We start from the raw sequence: 14,770 nt of genomic DNA, 5'->3' as shown, positions 1-14,770 counted from the left end.
GAAATAGTGTGTTAGAAATAATTATGAGCCAGGTGACGAGCCTTACCGCTCTCCCTCTCCCGCAAACCGACACATGACCACGCCCCATATGCCACAATAAAAAATAAATACAACAAATTACATCAAAAGGTAAATAAAAAGTAATAAACAACACATAATACAGACTACTCAGAGTATGGAATAAATAAATCAACCTAGGTTAAAATCAGTTCAAATACAGCTACCAGAACACAGTTTACATGCAGCTGTTGCACATTCTGTCTAAAGCATTTTCAGATGTATGTAAAAATATTTATAATTAAATCAATTAAAGAGTAGAGAGTAGGGCTGTCGATTTAGTATGTTAATTTAGTGTGATTAATTATATAAAAAATAACACAATTAATTATGTACCCAGACTGTAATAAGGAATATTCCTAGTACCATTGAAGCAGTTCAAGCTTGAAGTAGCACCTTCCTGCAGGAAGCAATAAGAGAAACACCAGCTATACAGGCAATGCTCAGCTGTACAGACAACAAACCAGCCACACTCAGGCTTGCTTGACACAAGATAAGAATGACTTGTTGCATTCAAACACTGCTTGATGGAGTGCACTTCTGAATGCAGGGATCTCAACACCATTTTGTTATGTTTCAAATTATGTTTAACTTGACACAGTGACCTTACAATGCTTTTTATGATGTGATGCAACCAAAGTGAGACCCTTCATAACCGTCCATCAGTGTACATGTGTACACTGATGCATCTTTAGAAAAGCCCTTAAAATAAATCTATCTAGGACAGATTGACAAATTCAATTGCAAAACGGATTGCTGTGGTGGACTCAGGGCCGCAGCAATGAATTCTGGGCCCCCTGATTGTATATTGCTCTGGGCCCATTACCTATTTAAAAAATATAGTTTTGAATTTGTTGTGGGCCCCCCTGGATATTTTGGCCCCTAGAATCATTACCACCTTTCACCCCACTGGCTACGGCCCTGGGAGGACTATAGGCCAATGATGTTCAATTATGTTAAGCCTATAGGGTTATGTTTAATAATATGGAAATAAACAATATATGCCTTCTAAAGCTACTTTTTGTATTGTCTTAACATTGCTTTACTATGTAACACTAATGTATGCATTTTAATTATTCAATTATTATATTTATAATATATATTATATCTATAATTATTTAAAAATAAAAATTATTTAATCATTATATATTGAATTAATATCAATATATATTGTATTATTATTATATATATGTTATTTGAGGGCCTTTCTCAGCAAATATTTATGTATGCGATTAATTTGATTAATTAATCTGCCTATCATGTAATCCATTTGATTAAAAATTGTTATAGAGTTACAGCCCTAGTACAGATATATGATATAACTGTCCAATTTCAGCATAATTTGCAATTGGTTCCAGTCATTAAGAGCAGTAAATGGGAATTAAAGTCATTTTTGTACAAGCCAACTCATATGAAATCTTACAATTTAGCCATCTGTTTAACTTGTACAAATTCTCATGAGTTTACCAAGAGACTATGTTGTTTCTCGCCTAATTTGCATCTTGAAAAGGGTATTTAACAAATTCATTACAGCTTCATCTTGTCTTTTAAAGTGCTATGTTAGCAGATGTCAATCAAAGCTCTTATCACTTGTTAGAAAATCAAATATACTCCGGAGAGGCCAGAAGTCAGAACTTTTCATAAAGCACTTTTTCATATTTCTTTTGATGGTTCTTGTGATTTTCTACCACAAATGTTTTATCTCCTGTCTCAGTTGTATTGTAACTCAAAGTAGCAGACACGGCATGACTTTTACTGTTAGCTTTCCAGTCTTAATGCTACAGTATGAATAAGATACAAAGACTTTCAAAACAGACATAAGCATATGCCTCAAAATGTGGAGGGAAATTCCACCTTTGACCAATGTGTTATTGCTGCATTTAATTATCATTAAAGTAATCATGGCAAACATGCTTAAGTGTTTTGAGAGAGTTCTCTGTTGGTGCTCGTCTGTGTAGGCATTACTCTTTTTTTTTTTTTTCTCATTTCTGGGAAGGTTTCTACTGTGTGCTCTATTATTGAAATCTGACATTTAGTTAAATACTGTATCTTTGTAGAAGTATCTTTGTCAGAAACACCAGACTAGGTGGAGATTGAAAGAGTAATTAACTGTTTTAATAAAGAGAACAGACATGTTCATGATGCTTAAGATCTAAATATAATACAGAATTTTTCATGATCTTATCAGCTTCAAAGACACTACAACAGTTATTTTAAATAATTTATTCAGTGTTGTAATGTGTTAGCAATAACGTGTGGAGTCATTCCAATGTACTATGCAACACTTAGTTTTACAGTGTTGTGCCACAGGACAGGGGTCGGCAACCTTTTAGACATGAAGTGACTTTTAAAAAAAAAAGTTTGTTAATTACTGTGCTGTTGTGTGCCAGCCTCTCTCTCTTACTTTCTCTTATGCTCTCTCTCTCTCTCTCTCTCTCTCTCTCTCTCACTCTCTCTCTCTCTCTCTCTCTCTCTCTCTTTCTTACTCTCTCAGGAACACTTAACTTTAAGACTAACACGGCTGGTAACAGTTTGAGTGATATAAATAGTTGTCTGCATTCCTCATAGAGGAGTTTGTGCTGCTTAATTACCAGAAAAAAACAGCTGTTATGTCAAAGCCAGGCCATTCCTGAAGTCACTATACAGGAGATAAATATCAGAGTGCACAAGGACATTTCATGATCGTCAGATTGTCCGCTGATGGATTTGACTCAAGCCGAGGGATAGGATCGCCTTAGTCTCAGTTAATTTTTGTCTGACTTTTGTTTGTTTCTCCTCTCTTTGTGTGGATGTCAATGGGATCAGCTGTACTGTGTCTTTTACTCATTGAGACACCTTGTTTTGTGGAGCAGCTGCTAATTAAAGAGTTGCTGCTTGGATGTGCTGAGCCCAACAGTGTTCCATCCCGTAAAAACATACATATACTGTACTTATGCATATTCTGATGCTTGTGTTCATAAATACCACATGCAGTTTGCAGACGCTTGTATGGAGAGAAGGTTGCAGGGACCCGACCCACTCTCCTCACATTCTTTTGGCCAGTTCAAATTAAGTCTTTTTTGGGGAGCACAGTATAATTTAGCCGCTATTTTTACGACTGGGCACAGACTGTATACTGCTTCTTTCCCCTGTTTGCTTTCATTCCAGGTCAGCAGCTTAAAAAAATGTCCATTGCTTCCCCTTGTGTTTGACTTTAAAAGTGAAAGATGGTAAGGATATGTGAGAGGAACACACATAGTTGTTGGCATGTCAATTTGAAGAATGTGATTCCACTGGACGATACTTTAGGCTCTAATGCCTATTGCCTACCTTAGGAAATGCTACCGCACAACTGATATTTAATTGTTTGGATCCACCATGCATGAGCAGTTCTGGGAACTGTCAGCTAGCGTGACACATTTTTAATATCATTTTTTGTTTTTTTGTGAGTCCACTGAAAGATCTACTCTATCTATTGCTCTAGCCCCAGATGAAATGGTGTGTTTGATGGGAGATATATAGGACTCAAAAGAGACACATTTACATGAACAACATTTGTGTGGGATTCCTGTGAGCTTAATGGGAGACTTTACTGTGAGCTGGTGATGAACACCATTTACAGGCTAGAGCACAGTCCATGAGATGCCTCTATGCACTTAAATGGTGCATGTTTGCAAATTTGTGCTCTTCACCTGGTAAAGACCTGGTGAATTGCCCCATAACTGAGTTTTTGGCATTCCTTCAAGAGTGGCTGGACGCTGGTATTACCCCATCAACGCTCAAGGTTAATGTAGCAACTATCTCAGCATATCATGCCTTGGAGGCTGACTCGTCCATAGGCAAACAAAATCTAGTCATAAAGTTCCTTAGGGGAGCGAGGCATATGAACCCCCTCACCCTGCTATGGTGCCGACTTGGGGCTTAAATTTGGTGCACTCACAAATTCCCCATTCCCCTTTCCTTAAAGACCGCACTCCTATTGGCTTTGGCCTCATTTAAATGGGCGGGTGACATGCAGGTGCTGTCGACTGACAGCTCATGCCTGGAGTTTGGTCCAGGTCTGTCAAAAGCCACCATTAAACCTAGCAAAGGCTGTGTGCCTAAGGTTTTATCAACACCTTTCAGGGCTCAGGTGGTTTGTTTGCAAGCCTTCTTTCCCCCACCATTTTATTCAGATGAAGAGCAATCTATGCATATGTTATGCATGGTGAGGGCATTGCATACAAATGTTGAGGGCACCCGTCAGTTTAGGCTGTCGGATCAGCTCTTTATTTGTTATGGAGGACGTACAAAAGGAATGTACAAAGGCTCTCCCACTGGATTGTTGATGTGATCGTCCTCACTTATGAACCACAGGGCACGAATTGCCCTATTGATGTCAAAGTGCATTCAACCAGAGGCATGGCCTCTTCATGGGTGTGGACAAATGGTGTGTCCTTACAAGATATATGTTTGGCTGCAGGATGGTCCTCACAAAACACATTCATGAGATTTTATAACCTGGACGTGGCATCCATCTCCTCACAAGTCCTCTCTGTTTAGAGTGCTTCTTACATTCAAGCGGGTGAGCCTAAGCCCTTATTATGGGTGGGCTACTGACTATAATCAACACAGCCATCTATTATATGCTGTTGAACTGCCCCTTTTAAAGCCATAAGTACTCCCATAAGAAATAAAACCTACTTTTCCAACCATGTTGTGAGAGGGTTAATAAACCATACTGTGTATATCTATATGGTCATATAGATCCCAGACTACATTCATTTCCATCTGGCATCTGCCATGTGGGACTATTCATATACACTTTAATATGACTTATACGTCATCGGCCTGTGGCCTGTGACTTGTTATGAATATCTCTTGTTTAGTGTTTGGTTTAGTGTGAGAGTGAACTGAATAGAAAGGGAACGTCTCCGGCTATAGATGTAACCTCGGTTCCCTGATATGAAGGGAATGAGACATTGTGAAAGCTGGCCGCACTACTACTTCAGAGTTTCATAATACGAGTGACTCACTTTTGTCCCTCAGTCAGCCCGCTTATAAAGGCCAGCTGCACGCCTGAAGGGGCAGGGCTCAGACACCATTGCCAATCAGAGGACTGCCGTGATTGTATAAGGGTTTCAACAAGGTTATCTAAGAAGGACTCCCCATAGTGCTTACAGCAATGTCTCGTTCCTATCATCTCAGGGAACCGAGGTTACATGTGTAACCGGAGACGTTTTTCTGTCATTCGGGATGCAGTGTGTATATCAGGTCATAAAGAGCAATACAGTGTCTATACCTGTGTCTGAATTCATTCATTCATTCTCACATATGCCATTTACTATTTATTAAATGAAGGAACGAGAGAGTGGTTTCATAAACAGCATTTGCATGAATGCATAAATAGAGTGTGTACACTGAATACAGCCTCTGCATGTTGTCTTATAAATCATGTCTCATGAATTCTGCACCATTTTCAAATGCTGACTCATGTTGTGGTGTTGTTGAAGACACATATTTGAATGCAACAGTAAAGAGTAATGGGACAGTAATGGAGAAGACATAGAATTTCTGCATTGCATGCTTCTCTCTTAGGAAACATCACTGAAGTTCCTCCAAAAGGAAATGTCAAGAGGCATCTCAAGCTGACATCCTGTAACCATCTGGCTTCTCTTGCACATCCACACATGCACAGTATAGTAACACATGGATTACAATGCAGTAACAATGTGGCAACTCATTGTAGAGTCACATGAAAACCTCTTGTGTAGACATTCAACTAAGAAGGAAATTAATTTTACTGGGTCTTTTGTTGTCCAGCTGGATGTTATAAACACATTTATAAATTTAAATTTAATTTAATCAACCTTTCGATTTATTCGATTTATTCAAAATACATATTGTTCCAAAGCAGCTTTACAGAGAACAATGCCTTACAAACCCCACAGTGAGCAAGCCAATGGTGACAGTGGTGAGAATAAATAAAAATTGCATGTTTTAGAGTTGTTTTAGTTTTTGCCATGAGAAATAGTTTACAGTATCATGTGATGCTGTGCATGATTCAACGTCAGAGTTCGTGGTTCAGCTTGGATTTAGTTTGGATTTAGTTTTCTTGGGTATAGGACAAGTGTTGGCTAATTTTAGGCCTTGGTTAGATCAGGTTCAACTTTAGGGCCAAGGTTAAGCCGGGAGCTGACAGGTGGAGGGTTGGTGGAATGTATGTGGCTGAGCTGGGTTTGGGGTTTCATTACAGAACCATGTTAAAGGTATCAGTAAGGTTCCCCTGTGGGTTTGGCAGACTCCAGATCCTTAACCACATCTCATAGCCTTAGTGATGACATCACCAGATTCAGCTGGAGCCCATTCAGAAATGACATCAGTAGTGGCTCCCCACCCATCTAGACAGATACACACACACAAACACTGGGAGTGTCAGAAATATCCCCCTCCTACCTCCTTCCTGTCTAATGAATAGGTTGTTTTAAGAAGGCCAATTTAAGTTTTTTTTCACCACCACACCCCATCTTACCAGACCTGTCCTACAGACACAGACTCACCAGTTGTCTCTTTAGTTTCATTCTTTCTTAAATTGCAGGGATTTTACAGGAAACATCACTAGATGATACTAAAAGTATATTATTTAGCCCAGTAGTAGTAGGTAGGTAGGTAGGTAGACAGGCAGGCAGGCAAACAGGCTAGATAGTGCTGAAGAATGCACACACACACACACACACACACACACACACACATATATATATATATATATATATATATATGTGTGTGTGTGTGTGTGTGTGTGTGTGTGTGTGTGTGTGTGTGTGTATATATATATATATATATATATATATATATATATATATATATATATATATATACGTGTTGCAATATCCTCGTAGAAAAACAAATGTCAACCTTACCACTGTTCCATTGATGTAATCACAGCAAACTGTTGTTGGCTGAACATAAAAGAATAGTTCACCCAAAAATTTAAATTCTCTCTTTCATCTACTGAACTCAAATGAAGGTTTTTAGAAGAATTTCTCAACTCTTTTGGCCCATAAAATGCAAGTGAATGGGTACAAAAGTTTTGAAGCTTCAAAAATCACATAAATCAACATAAAAGTTAACCCCGTCTTTCCAGCCAACCCTGCTGTTGAACACAACATCACCGTTTAGCTGGGTTCAACTATAATAACGGCTTCTAAAATGGTCAGAAATCTAGGGGTAACCATCGATAACCAACTCAATTTCACAGACCACATCTCGACAGCATGATCATGTAGATTTACACTCTACAGTATCAGGAAAATAAGACCCTTCCCCTCTGAACATGCCACACAACTTCTTGTTCAGTCACTTGTCATAACTAGACTGGACTACTGTAATGCTCTCATTGCAGGCCTCCCTGCATGCGCAATTAGACCCCTGCAAATGATCCAGAATGCAACAACACGTCTGGTCTTTAATGTACCAAAGAGAGCGCATGTTACACCACTCCTTGTCTCTCTTCACTGGCTGCCAGTTGATGCACGTATCAAATTCAAGGCTCTGATACTGGCATACAGAACAGTCACTGGGTCTGCTTCAGCATATCTAAAATAATTTCTGCAGTGCTACGTTCCCACCAGAAGCCTGCTGTCGCTAATGAGCCTTGTTGTACCAACACAAAGAGACATCAAAACACTTTCCCAGACTTTTGGTTTCACTGTACCATGTTGGTGGAATGACCTTCCAAACTCCATCCGTGAAGCAGACTCACTCTCTGTCTTAAAAAAATGGCTAAATACACATCTTTTCCATGAGCACTTAACTTCATAAAAAATAAATAAATAAATAAATAAATAGATATGTTCTTGTTGCACTCTAATCTGTCTTGGATACTACTATTCTGATGCTAGTGAAACTTTGTTATGCAGCGCTTTTTGTACCACTGTCTCCTTAAGATGAATCGCTTATGATGTATTATTCCTCTTTTGTAAATGTAGTTTTATTAACAAGGTTCGGGAGGAGCAAGTTCATTTAATCCGACCAATCACACAGCCAGAGTAAGAGTATATAAACATCTGCTTACCTCTACGTAGCATTGAGAGTTTCCGGCATTCGGCCCTGCCCATTGCCCACGAACAGACCCATGCAACTTCGCTGCAAAGCATTCGCCTTCATCAGAACAGGTCTTCTGTCTAAATCATCCCGTTTTCCGACAGAAGCTACTGCAGTAGCTCATTCATTTTACAGCATTGACGGCTACGTGCACAAACGACCGCTTCTCTAATTACAACATCTTTTCAAATCAACGCAGATATTTTAGCGCGAGCACACTGCAGCAGCAGCACCCGCTTTGACCATGCTACAACTTTATACAGCTTCTGACCTAACAGACACGAGCCGAATGTGGCTCCGCAAGAGGCGGACCACGAGCAGTGTCACAACTCATTCATCATCATTCCGCAAACATGTCTCACCTCCTTACTGCATTAGAGTTCACCTCGCCTTGCAGCCTGATAACCATGAAACAAGTGATTAGACAAACTTCTACTCATCTTTAGACTATAACACTACTTTCCTCCCGCCCTGGATAAACGCTTCATGCAGATAAACAATTCATTATTCTTCTCTACTTTTGCCCGAATCATTGGATTACAAACCCTTAACAAGTTTGGCCATAGAACCTAATTGCTGCATGCATTCAACAATCTGTCAATCTTATGCTCCACCCAAGTCTAAAAAAAGCACTGTCAAAGCACGTGCTGTCCAAGCGCCACAACTGTGCTGTCTTTGGGCCATGCGACAAACTCCTACTACACTGCAAACAGCGCAATGCGCCGTTCGTGGGCCACAACCACGGCACATCTTTCAAGCCACACGTCTAAGCATCCACGGCCCCTCCGCCTCCTTCTCTTCCTCTCCAAGCTACCACAACAAATCTCCACTTATGACAGATATCTCAACAATCCCATCTCCCTACATGCAGCAAGCCCACCATCCATCCTCTGACATTTCCACCGTTCACACGGCCGTTTCCCTCATCCTCCATCGACAACCATTCCAAATGCCTCTGTTTTTCCAAAACAATCCATTCCTCATGCTAACATCCTTCCACCTACTTTTTACTATCCATGGACCATTGGAGCGGATTCCCGCGTGAGGCTGCCTCCGTCGGCAAACGCCACCCCAGACTCATTCCCCTCCTCACTTTACCCCCCTCCTTCCTACCATCCTATTCTCCCCTACCCTGGAACCGTTCCTTGCGCGAGGCTGCCTCAGCAAGCAAATCCATTCCAGAATCACTTTTCAGTCAGCATATAATTTCCATCAAACCTTCAACCTGTCATTTCCCAATTTTTCTCTCCTCTCCATTTCCTCCTTCGTCTCACATCTCAACAAATCCAAAAGTCTCCATTCAGGAACCATCAAGGGGTACCTAAGTAGCATCCATTTCTTTTATAAACTAATTTTTGGCAAAAAACTCCTCAATAAACCATCCCCAGATCTTACTACTTATCAAGGATATCAACAAATCCCAACCCACCAGAACTGATACTAGGCTACCCCTCACCATCGACCTGCTCATCTGATGTCAAAATACCCTCCACCAAGGCTACATATCTCCAAACATCTCAAAAACATTAGACGCAATGTATGTCCTTGCCTTCTTCGGCTTCCTCCGATGTTCAGAACTCACTACCACATCAAAAAAATTCGACCCAAGAATCTATCCCCTGCAGGGTAACCCCATAACAGCTGCCAGCACATGGCAAACGAAAACAAGGAAGCACAAAGGGAATATGGGAACACACAGACACAGAACAGACACACCAAACAGATCAGCCAGAGAACCTGACAGTACAACCCCCCCACCCCCAGGAGCACCACCTGGTGCTCTCAGGTGGACTGATCGCCAACGGTGGAAATTGTCAATGAGGAACTGATGAAGAATGTCCCTGACTGGGACCCAACACTTCTTCTCCGGTCCATATCCCTTCCAGTCAACCAGATACTGGAAACCACCGCCCCTCCTCCTGACATCCAGCAGCCTCCGGACCATGTAGGTGGGAACCCCATCAGCGATCTGGGGAGGAGGCGGGGGAGTGGGAGGAGAGGAATTAAGGGAAGAAAGAATGAAAGGTTTAATGCAGGCAACATGAAATTCAGGGTGAACCCTGTTGAGAGTAGGGGGTAATTTGAGTTTGACAGAGACTGGACTTAGGACCTTGGTGATGGGATAGGGACAGACAAAGCGAGGGGCAAGTTTGCGAGCCGGAAAATTAAGGAGAATTTCCCGAGTAGAAAGCCAGACCTTCTGGCCTACCACGTAGATAGGAGGAACTGAATGGCAGGCATTGGCCTGGGCCTTAGTGCATTCCCCCACCTGGACATGGGCCTCCCCCACCCACCTCCAGGTCTGATGGCAGCATCTGATGAATGACTGGACAGAGGGAACTGAGGCATCCAGCTCCTGGGAGGGAAAGAGAGGTGGTTGATAACTCAAACAACACTGGAAGGGGGACAGCCCGATGGACGACACTGGGAAAGAGTTGAAAGTATACTCAGCCCAGGTGAGCTGCTGACACCAGGAGGCAGGATTTTTAGAGGCCAAGCACTGGAGCATCCTATCATGGTCCTGGTTGGCCCGCTCAGTCTGACCATTGGTCTGAGGGTGCAACCGAAGCCCCCAACTGCCGGCAAAACTCCTTCCAGAAGTGGGAGACAAACTGAGGACCCCTGTCGGAGACCACGTCAACCGGAAGGTCATGAATCTGGAAGATGTGATCCACAACAGCGACAGCCGTCTCTCAGGCTGAGGGCAATTTGGGAAGGGGATAAATTGGGCTGCCTTGAAAAACCGGTCCACAACCGTGTGGAAGACCAAACACAAAATCAAGGGAAATATGGGACCAGGGGCAGGAGGGGATGGGTAGAAGTTGAAGAAGGCTAGCAGGGGGGTGATTGGAGGACTTACTAACAGCACACACTGAACAGACCCCACGAACTGGCAGACATCCTCCACCAAACCCGGCCACCAGAATCTCTGGTGAACCAGTGCCACAGTCCTTCTGACTCCCAGGTGAACGGCAGCCCGGACTGACCTGGGCACAAACAACAGACCCTGTGGGAACACTGTGATAGAACCACCCCTACCCCAAACTCTGACCTCCACCACAAATGGCAAAGCTGGATCAAGAATAGTAAGAACCGGAGCCGATGAAAGCAGGGATTTAAATTTATCAAAAGCTGCTTGAGCCTGCGGTGACCAATTAAATTGAACCTTGGTGGAAGTGAGACCCATCAGAGGAGCAGCAACCTGACTATAATTCTTAATGAAGTGCCAATAAAAGTTGGCAAACCCCAGGAATCTCTGCAGAGCCTTGCGAGAGTCCTGGGTTGGCCAACCAGAATGGCCCTTATCTTGGATTGATCCACAAAGATTCCCCCTGCAGAAATGACAAGCCCTAGGAACGGAACTGATTGTGCATGAAACTGACACTTCTCTGCCTTGATGAAAAGCTGGTTCTCTAGCAGCCTCTGCAGGACCTGGTGGATGTGTTGGATGTGTACCTGGAGAGACTGGGAAAAGATCAGTATATCATCCAGATACACAAACACAAACCGATTCACCATATCATGCAGCACGTCATTAACCAGAGCCTGGAGCCCAAAAGCCAATGTCAGGTACTCAAAGTGCCCCATGGGTGTGTTGAATGCTGTCGTCCACTCATCCCCCTCTCTAATATGCACCAAGTGGTAGGCGTTGCGGAGGTCTAACTTTGTAAAGGCAGTCACCCCCTGCAACAACTCGAAGGCTGAAGTCATCAGAGGTAATGGATACCTATTCTTAACAGTGATGTCGTTCAGCCCCTGAAAATCGATGCAGGGATGCAGTGAACCATCCTTCTTCTCCACAAAGAAGAACCCCGTACCTGCCAGAGACAAAAAGGGACAGATGAGGCCGGCTGCTAGAGGCTCATTAATGTACTTTTCCATGGCCTCACACTCAGGGGCTGACAAGAAGTACAATCACCCTCAAGATGGAGAAGCACCAGGCAGGAGGTCAATGGCACAGTCATAGGGGTGATGTGGAGGGAGAGATGCAGCCCTGGATATACTGAACACCCTCCTGAGATCATGGTACTAAACAGGAACACCAGTCAGATCTATCAGCTCATCCTGAAAAACAGAAGAAGAAACAGAGACAGGAGACAGAGTCGACCCTAAACACTCCTTATGACAAAAGCCACTCCCAGAAAGGATAGAGCCGTTTTCTCAATTAATGTGGGGATTGTGTTCTACCAACCAGGGGTGACCCAGCACAAGAGGTGCATATGGGGACCTGATTAAGTAAAACACAATCTCCTCCTCTTGATTACCCGAGATCAACAGACTCACTGTGGCTGTGGATTTAGACACCCTCTCCAAAGGCTGTTTTTTTTTGTGTGTGTGTGTGTGTGTGTGTGTGTGTGTGTGTGCTGAAATACTGCCCATACATTTTCCAAATTGTTTAGTGAATTCGCCCCATTGTCTCTTGTTGTATTATGAGTTATGTTTTATAGCACTTTCCTAATTCTCTCTCACTCTTTCTCGTTCTCCTCACCCTGTAGGTCTATGTATCTCAGTGATGTTTTCCTGCCACTCTTTCCTGCTGCTGCTGCTGCTCAGTGTCTGTAGCCTGAATGCTCCTTCACTGGCTCTGCCCTTCGAGCAGAGAGGATTCTGGGACTTTGGCATGGATAGTGATGGGGGAGATCTGACAACGGTAATGATGAGAGATGAGGAGGGTTCAGCTATGGAGGAGCTGCCACCAGATGTGCCCTTATGCCCCTTTGGTTGCCAGTGTCAGCTCAAAGTGGTGCAATGCTCAGACCTAGGTAAGTATCAATGTGTGTGTGTGTGTCTGTCTGTTGAGGAATGAGTCACTTAGAGAACGAATAATGAAAGCGACATATGAATAAAAAAAGAAGTGAATGGAGAGGTGTATACTGAGTTCAATGGCATGTAGAATGGTAAAGAGTGTGTTTGAGAAAGAGAGAGAGAAAAATAATTTCATAAAGATTTACTCAAAATGGGCAGAGAAAACAAGGCATTTGATGGAAAACTATGTAAAACGTCTGTGTAATTTCCTATTGGACTCTGTAAATGGTTATGTGTTGTTTTAGTGACACACACACAGGGTTTTTTAAAGCAAAAAATGTGTGAGCTATAGTAGTGCATTTGATAGAGAATGTGAGATTGAGAGAAAGATATGAAGTGGACACGATTTGGTTCATAAAACCTGGAGATAGCTATCTGTTAGAATTCACTTTCATCTGTAACTAAATGTATTACTGCTGTTAACCAATCTTTGATTTTATTTTATTTCTTTTCTCTATTCACTTGGAATGTCAGTACTTGGACTGTCCATCTTTTTTTTTCTTCCCTCAAATTCAACTCCCATTTACTACAGAAAATTAAATCTTATTATCAATATTATATTACATATAAATGTAAAGTAAATCATTTGTGATTATGTGGTTTCAAAACTGCACACACAGTTTTTTGTGGCAAAGTCATCATTGACATGTCTTCAATACATTTAATAATGGACATAAAACAAAATGCCAATTAAAAAATATTTTTATACTACACTTTACACTTTCAGTCCTCCTGCGCTGCCCAGTTAGTTCCCTGAAAATCAAATTTTAATGACAAATGCTCCTTTGTATGACGTTTTGTGCTTGTTACATTTAGAACGAGTAGTATTTTCTGATTTTTTTGCCATTGACACACAAGTGCCAGCTTTACAGGTCACATACAGAGGTTGCACTACAAATATCTGAAAGACCCAGACTACTATTTCCATCATAGTCTATTTTATTTAAAATTTATGTGAAAAACAGACATTAGCATGTCCACACAAAAGTCCGTTTTGGCCTTAAAATTTAGAAGTTATGACAGGAGCCTTCACTTTAGAGTGATTGCTTCTAGGTCCTTTGTTTTATTTTCCAGGAAAATAGGAAATAACAGCTGCTCAATAGACCTTTTTCACACGCTGTGATGATGCGTTTCCGTCTTATTTATCAGCATAAATCTTGCAAATTTTTTTTATGTTATACATTTTTTAAATATTGAGTGTAAATGTTTAACCTTATGCTTATTGTTATGTTACCCTGGAATTATTTTAAAAAAATGAATTACCACAGTTGCATGGGGGTTTCTATGTCAGCTCCTGAGAGAGTGACAGTAAATTTGTCATGTTCTCATGTTAACCCACCGCCCTCTATTTTTTTCCTCTTCTGGAAAGTCATTCAAATGAAATTGTGCATTTTTTATTTTGGCCTTGGAGCAAATGGGTAAGTAACAATAATATTTGCTGTGATCTCCCATTCACGCCCATTCACCGCTGTCGAAGTTTACCCTGTAAACGCTTACTTCCACGTTCCAAAACCTGGAGTGTGAAAAAGGTCTATCAAAAGGAAATGTTACTGTTAACTGAACTTATTTGTTGATGTAAGCCAGTCACCCTCAGCTCGTGATAGCAATTCTCACACATTCAAGCCAAGGCTGCTTAAAGAGCTCACTCGGTTCTCCAACCTGAATAAACAAACTGTGAATAGACAAACATGAACAAGAACTGTATAAACACAAAACAAACAAACCACCACGCATGTTTGCACTCAGGTCTGAGCATTGCACCACTTTGAGCTGACACTGGCAACCAAAGGGGCATAAGGGCACATCTGGTGGCAGCTCCTCCATATAGTCATACTTATGGTCAAAC

The 14,770-nt window shown here is 41.8% G+C and overlaps 1 protein-coding gene across 1 annotated transcript in view; it reads left to right on the top strand.

The window, feature by feature from the left end:
- Positions 1-14,770, top strand: part of bgnb (biglycan b) — a 28,395-nt gene that overhangs the window by 3,567 nt on the left and 10,058 nt on the right. The window contains exon 2 of the mRNA XM_051660161.1: positions 12,615-12,881. Within this exon, the coding sequence (XP_051516121.1) occupies positions 12,632-12,881 (250 nt within the window). The 5' untranslated portion in view covers positions 12,615-12,631. The remainder of the gene's footprint in view (positions 1-12,614; positions 12,882-14,770) is intronic.

Source organism: Myxocyprinus asiaticus, chromosome 28, assembly GCF_019703515.2.
Source record: "Myxocyprinus asiaticus isolate MX2 ecotype Aquarium Trade chromosome 28, UBuf_Myxa_2, whole genome shotgun sequence".
In the NCBI taxonomy this organism is placed as follows: domain Eukaryota; kingdom Metazoa; phylum Chordata; class Actinopteri; order Cypriniformes; family Catostomidae; genus Myxocyprinus; species Myxocyprinus asiaticus.
The sequence above is the reverse complement of the archived record's forward strand: the minus strand, read 5'-3'. Positions and strand labels throughout refer to the sequence as shown.